The sequence below is a fragment of the Eutrema salsugineum genome, unplaced genomic scaffold (genome assembly GCF_000478725.1).
Source record: "Eutrema salsugineum unplaced genomic scaffold, Eutsalg1_0 scaffold_5, whole genome shotgun sequence".
Taxonomy (NCBI): domain Eukaryota; kingdom Viridiplantae; phylum Streptophyta; class Magnoliopsida; order Brassicales; family Brassicaceae; genus Eutrema; species Eutrema salsugineum.
In genome coordinates, this window is record NW_006256612.1 from 5,028,275 (window position 1) to 5,049,255 (window position 20,981).

Consider the following 20,981-nt stretch of genomic DNA (forward strand, 5'->3'; position numbering starts at 1 on the left):
AACGGATAGAATCCATTTTTCTGTCCATTCGATATTCTATTCCTAAAAATAAAAAGAGAAATCTAATCCAATAAAAAATCTTATAATTACTGGATATTTTTTAAAACCAATTTGTTTAAATATTGATTTACCCATTCCGACTCATAATTAATGCCTTCTGCAAAATATTTATGAGTCTCGAGTATCAACGTATGTATTTTTCATTGGAGTATAAAATATGGAATCGTGTGTATCCCATAAATAAATCATAGTTTTGTTTGACCAACCAGTAAACCATTTGTTTAGGTCGGCAACGTACATGGAACACGACATACAATAAAACAGCATTTAATTCTTGACAAAAAATTTTACTCGAATCGTTAATTGGTACGACAAGAGAAAATTCGTGACATTATTAAAACAAAATACTGACAAGGAGTCAAATGACCTATCAGCCACTTAATTATACTCCCTATAGAATTAAATTAGGCTGTAATAAAATAATACTCTTTCTATTCAAAAATATTTGATGTTTAAAGTTTTTGTATATAGATTAAAAATTCATTTAATTTTTATTTTTTTTACACTAAAAACATTGTTTATAATTTATTTAAATATAATTCAGCAAATAAAAAAATAATCTGCAGAATATAAAAGATCAAAAACAATAAAAATTTAATAAATTTTACATTAAAAAGTGAGAATATCAAATAATTCTAAACAAAAAAAATCTTCTAAAACATCAAAACAGAAAGCGTAATATAGATAGGAAAAACAGTTTTTTATAGTATAAACATTTTTATCTTATAAAAATACATTAAAAAAATTTTTTAGAAAGTTTCAACAAAATAATGTTTATATATATAACTAAATTGAATACCACCGTTTAAAAGAGAGAGAGAGAAACGCCAATTAATGAGATCCCCAAAAGCTTAGGATTATTCTTACAGAAGACTATATGAATCATGACTATTCATAATGTTAGAAGAATCCACACGATTATGAAAATATTATACGAATAAATTGGTCGGACGTATGAGAAGATTCATGTGGTATTATATCATCAATTGGTAATTCAAGTGTAACAAAATGTACTCTAGGCGATCAAAAGTATTAAAAATTGCAATGTGTCAACTCAAACGGGATTAGCAGAAACTCAAGGATAATTCCATGTTATATCTAGGCATACCGTGAAAGATTATGAATAAGCAAAAGTAACTCATTAGGCTCACTACATAATCAACATAATTGCGGTCTGCTCCACAGCCTTATTTGAACACCTGTGGAGAAACGATCCTTGATTGCCAAGCATATAAATGGAAGCAAATTGAATGATTCTCTGTGAAAACCAAATCTACTTATATTTCGGTTGGCGAATCTCTCTCCAAATATCTAAACCCTCTTCACTCCTACGTAAAGATATATCCTCCCAAGCCACCTTCGCTTTACTGGAAGCATTTTTTTTTTGTTTTCCGCTACCCAACTATTACAATCACATTTGGCCTATCTTAGAAGTGGTTTGAAAACCATCTTCGACCGGCTCATTATGATCGATTTGGGAAAAAATAACTCCTCTCGCTCGAGCTCCTTTTGCAAGACTATCCGCCCGGACATTTTGAATTCTCGGAATATAGGATAAGGTAAACTCTGAAAAGCTCTCGCGAAGTATACAAAAGGATTCCAATTCTGTCTTAAAATATGGCCAGTCTGCTGGTGATTCACACATGCTCACAAGATCCGAGCAGTCGGTCTGAAAATGCACCGACGTCATCTGTCTTTCTCTCAGGCATGACATAGCCCATAAGAGGCAATCCATCTCGGCGTGAAGAGCCGAGAGGCTTCTACGACATCCCTGTAGACCAAAAATCTCTGTTCCTCTGCCATCCTTAAAACTCCAACCAAGGCCGCTAACCTGTCCGTGATTGATCCAAGAAGCATCAATCCGGCATATCGGGGTCTGCGGTACCTCGGGTAGTGATATCGGGACCGGAGGGGGGGCCAACACCTCAACGTGAGCAGCATCATCGTCTTTAGCTTGGTTTGCTAATCTCCAACTTTCTGCTTCCACCTTCGCGTGGATCAAGGTGTTTTCCGGGGAAATTTCTTTCCCGTTGAAGATTTTCTCGTTCCTTGCTTTCCAAATAAACCATAGGATCCAAGGATATACATCTTTTTGAGGATCTGTCATGTCTTGTTCTTTTGTTTTCCAAAAATGAAAATTCATATTTTGATAAATAGAGGTACTCGGGAAGCCACCCGGAAGGGACGGAAAGTCCGATAACGCCCAGACTTGTAAGGCCGGGGGACATAAAAACAGTAGATGGTTTATAGACTCCTCAGGATCCCCACAACGAGGGCAACGTTTGTCTGAACCCATATATCGGTAGGTGAGGTTCTGACATGTAGCAATGCACCCTGATAAAGCTTGCCACATAAAGTGTTTCATTTTTCCAGGTGTACGGACTTTCCAAACATATCGTTGTAGGGCTGTGATACTCGGTTCCCTCAACGCTCCAGCTTCCCGTTCTAACTTCGTCCTTCGAAACAGATCATATCCCGACTTAACTGAATAAAGTCCCGATTTGGAATGATTCCATGCATATCCATCCAGGGTACGGGTACGGCTAGGTCTCAACCCGAGGATAAGGGAGACATCCTCAGGTTGGAAAAAGTCTCTAAGTAGGGGAACATCCCATTGCTTTGTATCTTGACGGATGAAGGAGTATACCAAAATTCCCGGGTCCCGGAATCCGATCTGCGGGGCGGCTCTTGGCGGCCGAGCTCTAAGATCCGGGATCCACGATTCGCTCCAAACTCTCGTATTTAGGCCCGATCCAATCGTCTTCCTCAAGCCCATCTTCAGGAACGGTTTTGCAGCCATTATACTCCGCCACCCATAGGATGGTGAGTAGACATTTCGGTCCTTTAGAGGATCCGATTGTCTGTAGTATCTGCCTCTTAAAACCCGAGCCAATAGGGATGAAGGATACTGAATAAGTCGTCATAGCTGTTTAGCTAGAAGGGCTAGGTTAAAGTCTTGTAAATCTCTAAATCCAAGGCCTCCCATATCCTGGGGAATGCAGATTTTATCCCAGGCAATCCAGTGTATCCCGCTGCTGTTCTGCTTTGAACTCCACCAAAAATTAGCTATAGCACTCCACAATTTATCTGTCACTCCTTGGGGTAATAGAAAACATGACATGACATAGGTTGGAACCGCTTATGCAACTGATTTTATTTGAATTTCTTTTCCACCTTTGGAAAGAAGTCTTGCAGACCAATTATTGACTCGGTTACTTAAGCGGTCATGAACATAAAAAAACACTTTCCTCTTTGATCCACAAAGTTGTTCTGGGAGGCCCAAATACATACCCATGCCGCCCTCGGATGAAATTTCAATGGCATTCTTGATACCTTGCTTAAAAACGGTCTGGAAGCATTGGATGAGTCAATTTAAATATTCAAGCACTCATCATAGTGTTTATATTTTACATTTTAGACTTAACTGACTTTACAACGTCGTTACTTTATATCCCTTGTTTTAAATACAAAAGTTGGGATCAAAACATCTAGAATTCACAAGAAGTATACAAACGAAGCAAAACAATAGATTCTAGCAATATTAAAAAATAGACAAATCAATCATAAATTTTCGTTGTCCTCGCGAAATCTTTTCTCAAAAAAAAAAAAACAACTTTTGTTATACGTATTTTCAAAGATTTTTTTGTTTGTTTGTCTTATTTCGACTGCTTCTACGAATTTAAGCGATATCAGATTTAATTATTCTTGCGTATGACTAAGATTTTTCTTCCATGACTGGCATTGGCTGTTTCTATAAAGATTAATTGTTACCATAAACTGGAAAATTGTTTAGTCCTAAGTCGTTTATTTTTTAATAAATACTGTCTGACGCTCCTTTTTTCTTTTACTGCTAAACTGTTATATATTTTGGAAATTTGGTCAGTTGAATTTGTTCGTAGTAAAGGATGTACAGTTCCTTAGATAAGAAGAACCCTAGGCTATGTAAGAAAATACTAAGAACTTTGGACAAAAAAATAAAAGAAAATGTACTAGTGAAGCGTTGACTCTAAGAAATGTGAAGTATCGATGGAAGCGCGTGGAGAAATGTAAAGTGTAAACAAAGAACGTTCACTGTTTCTTTAATTTGTTGCGTTCGTAAATTACAACCAACCAATTCAAACCTAAACCAATTTTAGATCTTGATATTGTAAATAAATTTTTTTTTTTTTTAAATAAATTTTCATCCTAAATGAGCATATGAACATATCTTCATATCTTTGCAATATGTAAATAATTTTTTTGTTCAACAATTTTCATTTCATTTTCTTTGTTTTTTGCGTTAACAGTTTACAAAATGACTCTGATTAAAGCACTACAGATCTGATTTACTTATAGCATTTATACGTAATTACATAGAAAGGAAAATTACATATAAAATTCTCAACTTAATTTTAATGAGATTATTAAATTTTTAACTTTTCGTGTATCCTAAAAAGATCCTAAGTATTTTTTCTACTCATTTTAAATTCTTAATTATTATCTGTGTAATCATTTTGCTTCAATTGGATTTAGGAATTTTGCTTCAATTTTATTGGAATTTCGTTTGTATCGAGTTTTATGTAACCATTGCTTAACCACGACGAGTTACTATAACTAATTTGTTAACTGGATTTGAATTATGTTTCCATTTTTATTAAATGTCGTTTCGTATACGGTGTAATCTAATTATACAGATAATAATTAAGGATTTAAAATAGATAGAAAAAACATTTGAAGTTTTTTTCTGGACACACGAAAAATTGAAAATTTAAAAAGTTCATTAAAATTAAGTTAAAAATTTTATATGGAATTTTTTCTACAGAGAAATCAGAAATAAATATAGTTTTTAGTATTTACGTTTTAAAAAGTCTTCCACGCACTTTATTTTCCTAAACAAAACTGAGTCCATTATGACATACTAACCTTTAAAGTTTAAATCCTCACATGTCTGAACCGCTTTAATATTTGTGACAACATGAAATTACAAAAGCCGATACTTTGTCGATTGTCGTAGTTGCAGTTTATACAGAATCACCTCACGTGATGTGCCACATAAAAAACACAACACAAATGTGGGTATAATCTTTTACATTGAATATATTATACGTACTGTTAAACGATCCAATAATTACAAAGTCCACAAACTTGTATTTTTGGTTAAAGTGTGAATATAAATAAAATTTTTTAAAGCAACTTAAAAGGTAAAAAATATCATTTTTCTTACATATTAGAGGATTGAAAAAATTTAGAGTCATATAAATATAGACACACACATAACATAGTTCAAAAGTGTGTGAAGGAGAACCAATGATCCCTTGTGCACCGCCGCCGAGCCGAGCCGAGCTCGGACTCGGGTCTTGGGTTTTGGGGAATGTGGAATGTGGACGTCATTATCACGCTGATTAAGTGCGACGCTCCTCTCTCCTTCGCTATATATATCGACCTCTCCTTTTCCATTTCTTAATCGCTCGACAAAAATTTCAATCTCTCGCGTCTCCTTTCTTCTTTCAAAAAGAAACGTTTAAAAGTATATCGTATAATTTTAGTTTGTACATTCTATAGTTGGATGTTGCGATTATACGAATATCAGTGGTTGTATCATAGAATTCATTATCTCATCCAACCGTCACATTGTGGGAGATATTTTGAATTAAGGAAAGAGATCATCTCGCCTCCACTTCTCGTTTTTCCTTAATTCGCTTTTATGAAACGTTTTTCCGTGTTTCAAATTGTTTTCTTACATTGCAATATTTGTCTCCTCTAAATTTATTTCTTACAAAACTTCTGTGGCGAGTCAGCTTAATATACATCGAGTGATATAATATTAAAATTGTATTATATTAGTAAAGCTTAATTTGCATAAAAACTTAAACACTTAGACATAAACTGAGAGAATTATATTATAAGTCAATGTAAATGTTAAATCGTTTTATGAGTTGAGAGAATTTGAGAATATTTCACATTGTTTTTTCAAATATATGTATTTTACTAGATTAAATTATTATACAAGAAAATGATGGAGTTGAATTTTAAGGTAACAACATTAAAAACAAAACAAAATGTAGAACTTCTCTCTACATCACTCGGTAGGTCGAGCAGTCCAGGCAAAAATCGGACCGACCACGGTATCTATGATCTATCGGAGGAGCATTAGTAATGCCTTCTTGCTTAGGTTTCTTTGACTAACAATATGAAAAAGAAAAAAAAAACATGTTTCATTGTACGTGTCCCATAAATCACGCACGAGTCATGACGTTCAACATCATTTTCATGTTTGTCTATTCCTTCACAAGAAAAACGATGTTTTGAACGTTGAATCTAGGCATTGAATGTTATTTTTATTACATTTCTAGTAACGTATTAGGGTTAAATCAGTGTGCACAAGCACAAAACACACAACACAAATCATAGAGTATTTTTAGTTTTAACCGTCAAAAAGAAAAAAAACTAGACCAAATATTCGTAAACACACATATGAAACACTCACAAGTCAACCACAAACATAGAAAGCAAACTATAAAATTACATGAGCACAGTTCTGTACATAATTCAAATCCTTTAGGACAGATGATTCTTCTTTAAATCAGAATATCTAAAAACTGAATTCCGGCCAATGGAGGAGATTAAGGACCGGATAATGGAGGAGATTATGGAACGAAGATCCAGAACTTCCACAGTTCATAAAAAAACACATTTATGTACTTAATTATGTAAATCATAAATAATTTTAAAGAAAACATACATCATACATGGCCAGCTATTAATTCATTAAGATAACATACTTTCCAAGTGCCTCCAACTCTTTTTTAGATTGCGACATTCCATTAGTTAGAGATGATTCTTTTTTTTAACAATATTCCATTAGTTAGATATATAAATTTATTTAAAAAAAAAAATTTTGTTAGACTTTTTTTTTGAAATTTTGGTTTTATAAAATTTTAGAAACAGTTTAATTTGACAGCAAAATTAAGCATTAAATCATAATAATTTAGAGCGATTTGTTTTAAGTTATTTTTAACACATCATCACATAAGAACCATTAAAAAATGACATGTAATAGCTAAATGAAGTAAAAATGTCTTTTTGCAGCAGAAACTCATTTTAGCGATGATACATAATCGAAATACTATAAAATAGCATGATATATCAGTAAATCACTGTATAAATAAGTATATAGATTCTGATTTAACTGGATGTACCTTGAGTTATTAAAAAAATAAAAATAATTAAAAACAAAATTTGGATTAAAAAATGTAATTGTGAGTGGGCTTACCAATTGTGATTGTCTTCTTTGTAACCGGGTTTTAAAGGGCCGTGATTCTTTCAATGTGACTACTCTTGATCACTTTGAAATCTGATTGCTCACCACTATTAAGAGATTGGATACTATACTTCACTAATTTAAACTGTTCACCGATACAAAGACCTAAACTAACAATGGTTTTTGTAATAATTATGGTTAGAATCATAAGATTAGGGACTAATATAGAGACTAGAGAGCAAAAGTGCATATTTAATAAATGATAACAGAAGGCTGAAGGCCCATATCCATTAATAAACAGTTATTAAACCGGTCCATTTAACTAACCGAGTCAGCCTAACTGTTTTTTTAATAATATCGAACACGTGGAGCACGAGAATTTTAAATATGCTAACGCCACACCATGTCGCGTACCAAGCTGCCACATCACTAATCTGATTGCCACGTGTCTTCATTCAATGCACTATACACCCACAAAAAGCTGGCACATTGAGGTTGCGACGTACCAGATAACACCACCTCTCCACTTTCAAAAAATGAAAAGCATCTTTTGGTAATTATTTATATCTAATTTAGGAAACAATTAACAATTAGTTGAATAATGAAGGATTAATTTGTAGTTTTGAGAAATAAGTGAGCCCACACGTATGAGAAGTTAGACACAGAAGACCGTTCCAGATTGCCACGTCAGCGTCTCCTCTCTAAACGAGTTTCTGCTGTTCTAGGCAAAACCTGAAACGTGCACCCTCTCTCTCTCTCCGTTTCTCTCTCGATTGGAAGAGAGAAAATCGGTCGATTTCATTTTCCTTTCTTCTGGATTCCCGGAAAATTTACGGCATCGTTTGAGTCTCCTCTTTCTTCTGGTCAACCATGAATATCTTTAGGTTTGCTGGCGATATGACTCACTTGATCAGTATCTTGATCCTTCTTCTCAAAATTTACGCGACAAAATCTTGCGCTGGTGAGTTCTATTCCCTGAATGTGTTGTATATTGTTGAAGAAAAGCTCTTGGAAACAATCGCATTGCTTTGACCTTTTGTTTTCATTTCTGTAGCTTCCAAATGCAATCGTATTTGAATCCTGTTGAGCCTTTGTGATCCATTTCCATGCGAATCCGAGTTTCTAGTTTGAAATTTCAAATCAATCAAGTGTTGAAATCTCAATCTTAGAAACTGAAACTAGAAGGGAGTTTCTAAAGGAGGGAGATCTCCTCGCCCAAATTACGTTAGGTTTAGTGGACAAATGCAGTAGAGAAATTTGATATAAGGAGTGGAAAATGCTCGTAGATGCTCATGATTTTCTCAAATTCAAACTAGACATTTGCAGCTTCTAACATTCTTTCTGTTGACTTTGCATTTGTTGGCTAGGAATCTCTCTCAAGACTCAAGAGCTGTATGCGCTTGTGTTCTTGACTCGGTACTTGGATCTGTTCACGGATTATGTGTCTCTCTACAACAGCGTGATGAAGATTGTCTTCATTGCTAGCTCTCTGGCAATCGTTTGGTGTATGCGTAGGCATCCACTTGTGAGGAGATCATACGATAAGGACTTGGACACATTTCGTCATCAATTCGTTGTGTTAGCATGTTTTGTTTTGGCACTTATCCTGCACGAGAGATTCACAATTCAAGAGGTATTGTCAGGCTGTAGCATCGTTAAAGCTTTGTTTGCTTCCAATAAGGGAATCTGTTTTGTCCTCATTGCATGTGATCCATAAGGTGCCCATAGATTAATGTTATCTGTATCTCGCCTCTACTTTTCTGGTCAAAATGTTCTTTGATGCAACTTTAGTTTCTCCTTTTACGCACTTTATATCTGTTTCCTCGCCTCTACTTTTCTGGACAAATTGTTCTTTGATGCAACTTTAGTTTATCCTGTGTCATATTCTTTTATACTTGCCTTAATATCTGTTTCTTCAATATATGCTCCTGGTAAACACTTAACCTTTGCATTTGCCTTCACGTCTCCGACCTGTCTTCTATAGTAGTTTGCAGTAATGTAGCTTGTGTGTGTTGATAGTCAGATTTTCAGTGTAACATGCTAATCCTGTGAATACGAAACCATTGCAGGTATTCTGGGCTTTTTCTATTTACTTGGAGGCAGTTGCTATCCTTCCCCAGCTGGTTCTGCTACAGAGAAGTGGGAATGTGGATAATTTGACTGGGCAGTATGTTCTCTTTCTCGGGTACGTAATTCTTTCTAGACATATATGTTGGCTTACTTGATCTCCTGGCTTTAACGAGTTCACGTGTTGGACCTCGATGTTGATATAGCATGAGTCTGAACTGCGTTTATGTTATTGTAATCTCTTCACTCTCTTGGGTTTGTTTAGACTTGTTTTCTCTTATTGGCACTTTTCCTTTCACAGTTCATGCGCTGTTGTTAATTTGATCAATGAAAAACGCTCTCCGGTGCGATATTTAGAGTCAGTACGCATTATCTCAAAAGTCTAATACAATCGTTGTTCCTTCGAACTATCATCTGTCTGGAGGTTGAGCTGAACTAATTCCTTAATGTATAGAGGAGATTAGACTGGCTTGTATTTGGCCAAAAAAAAAAGACTGGGTTGTATTTGCTATGCATTTGATTCTTATGCATTCCTTTGTGTCCACTACGCAAATTCTCAATGTGCAAACCTGAGAAAAAATTTCAGTATGGACTCACATGGACAATGATTAACTTGCAGGGCGTATCGTGGACTCTATATCATCAACTGGATCTATCGCTATTTCACAGAAGATCATTTCACTAGATGGATCGGTAATGTTTCAACAAAGAATCACCAGTTACAATTTACCCTTTTGTTTCTCCTCATTGCTAATGTTTGACATATCTGCATATGTTCCAGCTTGTGTTTCCGGTCTTGTCCAGACAGCTCTCTATGCGGATTTCTTCTACTACTACTACATGAGGTAAGGAAACCTCACCAATCTTAATATTCTCTTAACCCTTTTTAGCCACTGATCGATCATGTACTGAATTCGGATTCCTTTTTTATTTCGTTTTAGCTGGAAAACCAACACCAAACTTAAGCTTCCGGCTTGAGCAGAACCAGACAAATTTTGTGTAAAAGAAAGCAGGAGGTTACTACAATGGCGACATTAGAAACAGAAAATACATGGTTAATATTTGGTTTCTCTCTGTTGTTACAATCTAACAAAGAGTCCAACGATGCAGGATTGTTTTTTAAAATGTGCTTTTAGCCTTTCAATGCACATTGTAACTTGATTTTCACTTGAAGGTTGAAATCAAAACTAAGTCTTTCTGGGAGAACCACGCAATCTAAATAGCCAATACTTTTTTTTTTTAATGTGTTGTTCAAACAAAACTGCTAGCTCAGATTAGAGCAAAGTACAATAATGTCTATCAAAAACTTAAAACTACTCTTCTTGAATGTGTTTCACTTTCTTGGATTTCTTCTTGTGATCTCGTGTCTTCTTGCTTCTTACCTCGTCTATCTCTTCACCCCCAGAGACTTCTTCTCTACTGCGTTTATCTTTCTTTGACTTCTTCTTCTTCACAGGAGCCTCCTCTAATCTATCCTCGTTCTGCTCCTCCTCATCTTCCTGCTCCATGATTGTCATGTTCTCTTCTGATTCAGCCTCAACCACTGTGTTTGCTACAGCTATATCTGCTTCGACCATAAACCAATCATCTTACAAACATACGTAGAAAATACAGAAACAGCTGTGATGTGTAGACGGCCAAACGAAAACTAACCTTCTCCACTAAAGCCTGAGTCGAATACAAGACCTGTAAGGTGCTGCTTCAAGAAAACCTGCAATACAAGAAAAAAGACAAGTGAATAAGAAGACGCTTTACATCACAAAAGAACACTAGACTCCACGTCGAAGAGTGTACCGCAGAGATGAGCTGGCGTGTCTTCACGTCATAAACCCGTAAATATCGATCTAACCCTGAAAAAATTCAATAAAACAACACACACGTGATGAGACTGTTGTTGTAACGCATATGGAGGTTGAAGTTGTGACAACGAATGAATCTTACCGCAAGAAGCTATCACTTGTTGCTGTGGATGTCTAACCACAGATCTTATGCTTCCAGAACACTTGCCTAAAAAGCTTCCCAACAGCTTTCCTGCAACAGATAAGATTGATTACTTGTTTGACTCAGCAGCATGGTTTATGATACATTTGTTAAGGAAGAATCAGTGAACCTGTTCTTATATCGAAGGAAGCGAGGTCAGCAGAAGCATTCCCGACATAGATAGTATGACCGTCTGGGTCTTCAGAGATTGCTGTAATGGCGGTCTCACGGAAATCAAAGGACAGGACCGGTCTACGTTGAGCAGAAACATCATATAGACGAACCTGTCTCCAGCAAAAGAAAATTGTAATGTAAGTAATCTGGACAAAGCGATTTTTCATTTGGTGGCCATAGAAAAGAAGCTTCAGGATTTAACCTGGTGAGACTTGGTTCCCGTGACAAATTTACGGTGATCTTCGTTGCTCAAGAATGCAGCACAAGTGAACCAGGTGGGTGTGAAGATCCCGAGATTGTCTTTAGGAGGCTGCACCAAACAGAGATTCGTTAGAAGAGACATTCAAGGCCAGTTAGTTCAAAATCAAAGAAACTGAAGGCTATGGAAGATATAAAGACTGAGAAAGAAGCTCACTGATTTCGCACTCCAGATCTTAGTACATTGTTCAAGATCCCATATATTGACTTCAACGCGTTTCCTGCATAAAACATTCGTTTCAGTATGGTAACAACAAAAACGAGATATAACGAAATGATCCTTGAGTTTCTTAACTACTAACCCTCCAAATAAGCCGAAGTTTTCGCTCCCATCCACTTTACCAACCAACAGTTCACCAGAACCACATGCTTTCCAAGTTTTGGGAGCAGCGTCATCCGTGGAATCAGCATGTGCATCGGGGAATTTAACTGATCTGAGACTCACATCTCCCTTTTTCGTGCATGTAAGCAATGAGCAAGACCTAATAACAACATGTTTTGTTGAGAGACGTCAATGGCAATACAGCATACATAGCAAAATTCACTGGTGATGGTCGAAGAAATTGTTTCAGTGTAACAGTATATACCTTTCTGCCTGATAGTCACTTTGTTTTCTGAATAAGTGAAGGCCAGAGATTTCGTCATCCTCAGGTGAAGAACCGTCATCACCAAATACAGAGTATGCAAAGTGAAGATCACCATTACAAGGATTAAGAACCTCAACCTATGGAAAGGACATAAACGGACAAAAGGATTGGGTTAAGTGTTAGCTAAGCTGTGGAGAGAAGTAAAATTACACATAGCTAAGAGTAAGAAAAACTTACGCTGCCATCTTTTCTTGCCACAGCCAAAAGCTGCAATTAGAAGAAGAAACAAAGTTACGACTTTTCAAATTTGACGCAAAGACGAGTTAAGAAGCTCTCTCCGATTAAAAAAAAAAAAAAAAATCAGATTTCACAGTAGAACAAACAAAGTAAGGCCGCCCAAAGAACACTCAAACATGATTACTAAGCCAGGCCTAGCTGCTTCAAGCACAGCTTAGATAAAACCATAAAAAAAGAATGAAACTTTTTTACCGGATTACTTAGCCGATCATCAATAGAAGCGGCAAGAACGCATCTGGATGCATTCGTCTCGCCCCATGTATTCACTACGGTCGGAGTTCCTCTCTCTTTACCCCGAGCTTCAGTCACTGCACATCGAATTGAACATAACTTGAGTATAATTCCAGAGAGGCTAAGCTTAAGAAAGAGTGAGGGAGAGGGAGAGAGAAGTGGGCACCTTTGATTAAACCGAGAGAATCAAAGGTTAAAGCACGGATCGGAGGGCAACCGTAAGTCTCGTTGGTGATGATTCGAGGCATTTCTTCGCCGCCGTAAATTGCTCCGAGTTGCAGAGGCACGACGACGGAGGAAGAAGACAAACCCTTTATTCTAAAACCCTACTCTGGACAGTGGACACGGCAATTTTGTGGCTCTCCTTCTAAACCGGATACAAAATTAATAAACTAAGTCGGTGGGTTACCTAAACCGGGATAGTAGTAATAAATTAGGTGAACTTGAATTAAATTACTAACATGAAGCTCACATTTACATTACTAACATGAATGACAAGGATCATATACTACTAGCTGAGGACTCGTATAACTGAATTTTGACTTCATGATATATCTTGCAATTCGGTTACAAAAAAAAAAAATATATACATATCTTGCAATTGAATGTTAAAAAATGTTTGTAAAGTCGATCAAACAACCTTGTATTTAAGTGACTTACTTAGATAATAGATATCGAAATGACTTAGTTTATGATCCAATCAGGTTCAAATTCTATAATTTATATTCTTAACCTATAGGGAGAGGGAGGACAGGGAGAAGAAGATGTTGCTCTAGAAACTTTAGAATCTTAGTGCATCGAGTACTCTAAGATTCCAAAGTTTGTTTAACAAACGCTGTTATGTTACCGGCGTGTATGATCTAATTACTATCCCAGCAAGAAGAACACACTTTGGCAACTGATGGATGATCGTGGCGTTTGTGTGTGAGTTTGATTTCCTTTGCTTTGGATTGTTTTGGTTTGGTTTGGTTTGGTTTGAATAAAGCACGGTTTTCAGATTTTCTGTTTGACATACTTGTATTTCCTGGTCACCATATGATATATTCTTATTGTTATATTTTTTTATTATCATATATACTCGTATTTCAAAATTTTCTTATAATAAGTTTGCCCACGCTCCATACGTATAGTATATGTTTTAACCATATCGATTATGATATTTTTACCTTTTTTGACCAAAAAATTGATATTAATAGTTTTACCTTTGGTCTTGAGAATAAAATTGTGTTATGTATTGATTTCCACGCCTTTTCCAATACTAGGTTGTGATGATAGCCATGGTAGATTGATTTCCACGTCTTTTTTTCTTGCCATCACATTACTAAGTGGTTATTGAAATATTATTCTCTTTGTCTCCCTTTGTGATGCGTATGATGAGTCATCTTCTTCGACTGCACTTTTAGCCATGAAATATGGCACACGTTCTACTCTGCAGCAAGTGTAACTCCTGCAGATTTTGATCAATGTCTGCTTTGGTTATTCTCTCCTTTTCGCGATACTAACACTTCTCTGATTTTAAGACTTGCTTTTCAAGCCTCTTTATACGAGATTTGAGATTTGGAGGGAACAAAATGCAGGATTTCACAATTCCACCTCAATTCCGGCATCTGCGATCATTGCAGCGATCAAGCAAACGATTCATTGTAGGCTGGATCCGTTGTCGCAAGCTCAGCCAAATACTCCATCTAACAGTCTCGCTTCTAACTTCTTGGTTCTCTATGTTTTGAGCATATTGCTTTTTGTGCTAGCTTAGCAAATCCCTTCATTTTTTGGTATGCAGATCAATGTCCTTGATCTGAGAAATCATGCCACTTTGTAACCTTTCGGTTAAAATTATTGCAAAATGGAAGTTATTAAAAAAAAAAGAGATTATCCTGGAATTAAACTTTATTATGTTCGCCTATCATATCCAAATCTACGTCTACGCGATAACAGTTAACTAGCACACAAAAATCAAGCAATAATGACTATGATAAATGATCAAATGGTAAAATTATTGCTTTATAGGTACGTATGTGAGTCTACTTATCCGATAGTACCAATTGTAATACTGTTTTGGAGACCAAAAAGAGAACCTATATCATTTTTTTTTCGTTTTATGGCATTTTTACCAAACACCTGAAATGCTCAAAAGTCAAAACCCATCTGTAGAGAGGAATCAGCTAAATCCGATCAAACACTTTATTGTGTCAGGTTTAAATGGATCAGTCTTACAATAAATGGCTTTCCTCATGAATACATACATATTAAGGTAATATTCTATCCATTTCAAAATATAAGTCTATTAAGGTATTTTTACATATATTGAAAAACTATTCCATTTTCTATTTTACCTCTTATTAATTAATGTACTATATTCTATTCATTATTCACACTAATTAATTAGCTCATAAATTAAAAATATTTTCATACAAGTACTTGGGTAAGGTTTAGAGGTTCTTGCTGAACTTAAATTTTATAGAAGTATTTCGCTTAACAAAAAAAAATGAACGTGGTTGACTACTTTTTAATTCAGTACATTGAATGTAATAAGTGAAATTGGTTTGAGAAGATGATTAAAAAAAAAAAAAAGTTAACAAAAGAGAATCATATACTATTCATTCAATCATCTGACGAATTTATCAACTCTCTCAATTTGGGCCGATTCACAACTTTCGCTGTGGGTGGGCTGATGCAACCTATTCCTCTACCAATTATGTAAAGTTATTCCTAAGAACCATAGTAGTAAATTTTTGGTGTCCAATCTTCTTTAATAAGATGGCAAAAAGAAGGTTTTTTTCCTATAAAACTGGGAGATATTCCAGCCGGAGAATCAACTCAATAGTAAGTATGAAACATGCCAAAGATGTGAGCATTCATCAATCGTTTCTACTGATTTTCAGTTCGCAAATCCAAGTAAACAGCTAGAGTACTTGTTAACATCCAAATTAATAACTAATGGAAAATTTTGGTGCACCTTTTGAAGAAACAAATATAACACAATTTAACAACTAATGGAGAAAAATCTGTTGGTTCATACAACAAGTGTCTACCAAACTGCTCTATTAATCGTCTATATTGAACTTTTCGTTTGGACACCAAAAAGAAAAGCTATTTTCTCACTAGTCTCGGCAAAATTTACCCTTTATAATACGACTCTCTCGGAAACAATCAGAACCCAAAGAAGCCGAGCTCGCTGGCTTTTTCCTTCTCAAAGGTTTCAAAATACTGATATATGATTGTCACTGCTAGTAAGATTCCAGTCCCTGACCCAATCGCTCCCATGAAATCAGCCAAAACAGTAAGTGCACCGATGCACACTCCTCCAAACGCAGCTGCGGTTGGGATATAACGATTCAACTCCTTCTGCAAGTTAGACTCTCTGTGTCCCGGCATCACCATTTGTTGTTCCTATCACATTTCACAATATATATCAGTCAGTTTCAATGCCTTCAAATGCTTCACTTACTTAGCAATGGACAAACGGTTTAGGGATTACCTTGAGCTGCTTAGCTACATCTCTAGCAGAAGACCCGGAGACTTCAATCCAGGTCTTTGAGAAGAGGGCACAAGCGGTGAGCATGAAGACGATATAGAACAGAGCATGGAATGGATGAGCTGCCATCTCGGCGAAGCTGAGAAAACAAACATTCAGAGATTTGAATGGGAATTGCATTACCGTTGTATTGCAAGAGGACAAACTGATTGTGCATTACCTTGCCGGAGCTGTGATTAAGTAAGCAAGACCACTAACTGGTATAGATTGCCCACTGTACTCTGATTCTTTCCACTGTCCTAATAGGTTTACAAAGAAATTTCCACTGAATTTCCTGTAGAGAAGCTGTTGACAAGGAGGAGATGCATATCGTGTCAACTTTATGTTCTTAGCTAAAGTCCTTTATGAGGAGAGAAAAGGTATATACAAGCAAGTACCTGAGAGATGAAGTAGAGGTTTGAGACGAGAGCAGACTGGAGAATGATTGGCATGTTGGAGGTGTAGAACAGCTTGATCGGGTAAGAACCCTGTTGGCCACGGGCACTCTTTGACCTCACGGGCAACACAACACGGAAGCCTTGGAAGTAGATTACGATCAGGAAGATCAAGACTGTTGCAAGCAAGTTGGTAACATTCGGAAGGTTCTGCCTGTAGAAAGCTTGTCTGAGTGCAGCAACTTTATTCGATTTAGTTATCAGCATATGGAACAAGGCGATCACAGCGCCTTCGAACTCAGCTCCACGACCGGTGTTGATTGTTGTGGGGCTAAATGCTTTCCAGATAATGCTTTCACTGTATCACAACAATCAACTCAGCAAGTTTAAAACTTTCTGTATCTTAAAAGGAAGACGAAAGCTTTAAGCTTCAACATACCAGATATTGGTTGCTATGAAAAGGGAGATCCCGGAGCCAAGACCATATCCCTTCTGAAGAAGCTCGTCAAGGCAGATAACGATGATTCCAGCAAAGAAGAGCTGGAGGATGATCAGAATGGCATTTCCAACACCAAGCTGTCCAACAGGACCGTACATTCCAGAAAGAACATACGCAACAGCTTCACCAATAGCAATCAGAATCCCAAGAAGCTTCTGAGCACCATTCCTACAAAACACACACAGGACACAAGGCATACATGAGACAATGATTCTGATTCGTGCTCTGCTTTAAGGACGTGTATTGTCAATTTAAAAAATACTTACAAGAGAGCACGATCCTCGCGGACATTGTTGTCGACCTCGATAATCTTTGACCCTGCTAAGAGTTGCATCACGAGTCCAGATGTGACAATAGGAGTAATACCGAGCTCCATCACGGTTCCACGGTTCGACGCAAGAATGACACGCATCCAATAGAAGGGATCAGCACCGGTCGTAGAGTGGATTCCATAGAGAGGAAGCTGACTACAGACGAGGAAAATGAAGAGAGAGATCACTGTGTAGATCACTTTCTCTCTGAATGGAATCTTCCTGTCAGCACTCTGAACCTCTGGAAGAAAAGGCAAGAATGGCCTCACCAAATGCAGAACTCGAAATCCTCCTCCCATTGTAACTATCCAACAGGTTTGGTCAAGTTATCAGCTTCTGCTGCAAAATTACATAAGTTTTATACGTCAAACAAGAATGCGAATTGAGAATGAGAATGCCAAATAAAACCACAGAGATTCTCAAATTGATCCTCTTCAGTGTTCGAGGCCTTATGGTAGCAAAATTATATATGCAAAGTCAAAATATTAAACCAGAGACAACACTAGCTAAATTTTGTTATCCAATGAAATCTGAATATAGAAGACACTAAATTATTCTCGATCTCACTCCAGGAAACCAGATCCACCAAGAAGTCTCCATGATTTTTCAGATCCGCATTGCAAAATCTGAAAATCAGGGATGAATATTTTGTTCTACCGCATGCGAACTAGATCCGGACTAATCTAGCTAAAGTTTCCGCAAGCACGGAGACGATTTAGGATTATCAATATGTGTAATCGAGATCGCCGAGAAGCGTAATTACAAAGAGGGATGCTAAATCAAAATTGGTCAAAGAGGAGAAACGAAGAAGCTTTACCTCTGCGAGTTTGTGAGAGAAAGAGCGCTGCGAAGAAGAACAACAAAACAAATGTGTTGAAGTTTTTTTTTTATTTTTTGGTTTTTTTTGCTCTTCAGCTGATGATCAAGATTCTTTTAATAAAAAAAAAATTACATGTCATCAAACCAATAAGATATGAACACGTGGCAGAAAACATTCATTCTGCTCAAAGTGATGACAACATGGCAGCCTAACTCCCTAATTCTTCCCTCTGTTTTTCAAACAGTTTTCACTTTTCAGCTTATGAGTTGTGATTAAGCCCATTACGTTTCACACGAAAAAAATAAGGCCCAACCCTTTTTATGTATATATACTATATATGATGATCTTTTTTTTTTTTCGTCATTTTGCATTGATATTAAGGCCCATAAACGAGCAGATTACAACAGATGTTAAGACCCACAACTTTTAAAAAACCCAATTATAACCCAAATCAAAGAAGATAAGGATTGATAATATGGAGACACATGGTAAACACGTGGAAGGTCTGGGTTGAATGTCGGCAACGGGATGAAGATGCTGTCGATGCTTCGCCGGTCAGAGCTCCGCCGTAGAACCGAAACCCGAAGAGTTTAAACTGAGTTAAAACTCCAATCAGGACTGCACTCACTTTGAATCTGTTGTTCTTTTTTCGTTTATTTTCTTCTCCATTGAAATCCGGTGAAAAATTGAACAGCAAACTAGCTTCTTCATAAAACCACCAATCATCTGCAACTCTGGATTGATCCCTTTGCCTTAAAGGCTCACGATGGGATTCTGGTAGAGAGTTCTCCCAATCAAGAGAGGATGATATCTAAATTGAAGAAGTAGAATCACGAACTTTCACACCGGATTTTATCACCGCCTCACTTATAAAAGGTTCCAAAAGTCAGAGAAGAAAGGGCAAACACACAATCCGACTATGTCGGAAAATTATTATTGGTCAAAGTCGAAGATTATTCTCCGATAAACGGAAGAGAAGATCCGATTTTGATCGGAAATATTTACAGATGGAGAGAAAAAGTGCTCTCGATCTTAAACTAATTATAGGGAAAAAAGTTTAAAATGACAACAACAAAGATAAATAAAGATACAAAACAGGACACTTTAAATCCGCAGGTGAATGAAACGACAAAGTTTTTATAAAGAGATTAACAATGATGAGGTCTTCTCCGAGGGGCAACCTTAAACTTTTCTTGTAATGGCATTGTGAACACAATTTCAATTTTATTATTAAACTTAAAAGACAGATATCATGATGAACCCACTCACTAATTTATGCTATATATGGCTAGCTAAACTTTGATATTAAATAGCTTATCACTGTTTTACACTTTATATTTTCAGATGAACAAAAAAATAAAATTGAAGCCTTTATAAATACGGCTATGCAATTTCAAACTGTTATGGTGGGTCATCCCTCGATTGCGATATACCTTTACCTAAAATATATTTATCTGAATTTGTATTAATAGTTGGAATGAATTCGAATCCACCAATTTGTCTCCAAAATTTATACGTTTTAATCATGGAATATTATTAGGCAGCATCGATTGTTTCTTAAAGCTCAAGATGTAGTAATTATCATACAGTATGATAAGTTATCATAACACACACAACATACATGAAGAGGATATAGTATAGTAATACAAACACATATGCATTGAAGTTTTGAAATCTGATTTTAAAAATCGGCTTTACCAGTTTTTAAATGGAAAGTACCTTACATCTAACAAACAAACTAAGAGAGAAAATTGTTAACAAAAAAAAAAAAAACAAAGTAAGAGAGAATTTAGAAAACCATATTTATAAATGAAGACTATATAGCACCATTTGTTACTGACTTATTGTTCGACGTTTAGTAATTTTATATATTTAGTAATTTTATATATTTAAAGTAAGGAGAGATATTTTCTCACATTTGTTATCCTTTTTTACCTAACTTATAAATTTTCGTATAAGAATGTCCACTCACATTATTAAAGAGTACTCTTATCTGAACACACACACACACATTATGAATAAAAACAGACACATAGAATTAAAAACAAAAGAAATAGTAAAAATGTATGAAGACATAATTACGTATGATATAAGTGCTTATAATTAACCAGTGTTCTCCGACAACATCGACCCGACCACAATTTAATATCCTTGTGAAAGAAGCTTACCCACACTGTTACACATGAAGCTTATTCAATTAAGTGACTAATTCAACCACACATTTATATAATATACGACACCAACACAAACGTATAGAAAACAAACAATATATGGCAGAAAATTATAAAAAATATACAAAAGAAAAAGAGAACATAATACGATCAACCTTTCTTTTCTTCTTTCATGATTTTTCCCACGCTTTCACGCTTTGCTTCAATTTATTTATATTTTTTCCTTTAAAAAAAACAATTTGGTCACTCTTTCTCTCTTTTTGCTGTATCAGACTCAAAAAAAAACTTCTGCTCTCCCAAATTGTCTGATTTTTCTTTCCTTGTCAGGAAAAACAAAAATTCAAAAACCATTGAAACTCTGTTCTCTTTCTCTCACA

General features: G+C 35.9%; 3 protein-coding genes across 4 annotated transcripts; 1 reads left to right on the forward strand and 2 right to left on the reverse strand.

Annotated features, from left to right (window-relative positions):
- Positions 1 to 7,983: 7,983 nt before the first annotated feature.
- On the forward strand, positions 7,984 to 10,567 carry LOC18992159 (ER lumen protein-retaining receptor A). Its single transcript, XM_006415521.2, has 6 exons — positions 7,984 to 8,261; positions 8,668 to 8,933; positions 9,370 to 9,485; positions 9,987 to 10,060; positions 10,149 to 10,212; positions 10,309 to 10,567. The coding sequence occupies exons 1-6, from the start codon at positions 8,171 to 8,173 to the stop codon at positions 10,343 to 10,345; spliced, it is 648 nt and encodes a 215-aa protein (XP_006415584.1). The 5' UTR covers positions 7,984 to 8,170; the 3' UTR covers positions 10,346 to 10,567.
- Positions 10,568 to 10,579: 12 nt separating this feature from the next.
- LOC18992160 (WD repeat-containing protein 74) lies at positions 10,580 to 13,231 on the reverse strand. The gene is made up of 12 exons (XM_006415522.2): positions 13,061 to 13,231; positions 12,856 to 12,971; positions 12,604 to 12,633; positions 12,367 to 12,503; positions 12,082 to 12,261; positions 11,937 to 12,000; positions 11,724 to 11,831; positions 11,478 to 11,631; positions 11,309 to 11,398; positions 11,162 to 11,217; positions 11,021 to 11,078; positions 10,580 to 10,931 (listed from the first exon to the last, which is right to left on the reverse strand). Exons 1-12 carry the CDS (start codon positions 13,140 to 13,142, stop codon positions 10,681 to 10,683), a joined length of 1,326 nt encoding a protein of 441 aa, XP_006415585.1. The 5' UTR covers positions 13,143 to 13,231; the 3' UTR covers positions 10,580 to 10,680.
- Positions 13,232 to 15,851: 2,620 nt separating this feature from the next.
- On the reverse strand, positions 15,852 to 18,516 carry LOC18992161 (protein transport protein Sec61 subunit alpha). Of its 2 annotated transcripts, none has more exons than XM_006415524.2 (7): positions 18,431 to 18,516; positions 17,569 to 17,952; positions 17,243 to 17,470; positions 16,807 to 17,161; positions 16,590 to 16,714; positions 16,373 to 16,508; positions 15,852 to 16,284 (listed from the first exon to the last, which is right to left on the reverse strand). In XM_006415524.2, the coding sequence occupies exons 2-7, from the start codon at positions 17,910 to 17,912 to the stop codon at positions 16,045 to 16,047; spliced, it is 1,428 nt and encodes a 475-aa protein (XP_006415587.1). In that variant the 5' UTR covers positions 17,913 to 17,952; positions 18,431 to 18,516; the 3' UTR covers positions 15,852 to 16,044. The 2 variants fall into 2 exon arrangements, with proteins under 2 accessions (XP_006415587.1, XP_006415586.1); XM_006415523.2 differs by having other exon boundaries at positions 17,569 to 17,949; positions 18,431 to 18,510.
- Between the last annotated feature and the right edge of the window lie 2,465 nt (positions 18,517 to 20,981).

Coding starts and splice junctions, on each gene's coding strand:
- LOC18992159 (XM_006415521.2), top strand. CDS start 8,171: ATGAATATCTTTAGGTTTGCTGGCGATATGACTCACTTGATCAGTATC. Junction 9,486..9,986: donor CAGTATGTTCTCTTTCTCGG/GTACGTAATTCT, acceptor ATTAACTTGCAG/GGCGTATCGTGGACTCTATA. Junction 10,061..10,148: donor TCATTTCACTAGATGGATCG/GTAATGTTTCAA, acceptor CATATGTTCCAG/CTTGTGTTTCCGGTCTTGTC.
- LOC18992160 (XM_006415522.2), bottom strand. CDS start 13,142: ATGCCTCGAATCATCACCAACGAGACTTACGGTTGCCCTCCGATCCGT. Junction 11,832..11,936: donor AGATCTGGAGTGCGAAATCA/GTGAGCTTCTTT, acceptor TGTTTGGTGCAG/CCTCCTAAAGACAATCTCGG. Junction 10,932..11,020: donor CTCAGGCTTTAGTGGAGAAG/GTTAGTTTTCGT, acceptor TGGTCGAAGCAG/ATATAGCTGTAGCAAACACA.
- LOC18992161 (XM_006415524.2), bottom strand. CDS start 17,912: ATGGGAGGAGGATTTCGAGTTCTGCATTTGGTGAGGCCATTCTTGCCT. Junction 17,471..17,568: donor CGCGAGGATCGTGCTCTCTT/GTAAGTATTTTT, acceptor TGTGTTTTGTAG/GAATGGTGCTCAGAAGCTTC. Junction 16,509..16,589: donor TTAATCACAGCTCCGGCAAG/GTAATGCACAAT, acceptor TTGTTTTCTCAG/CTTCGCCGAGATGGCAGCTC.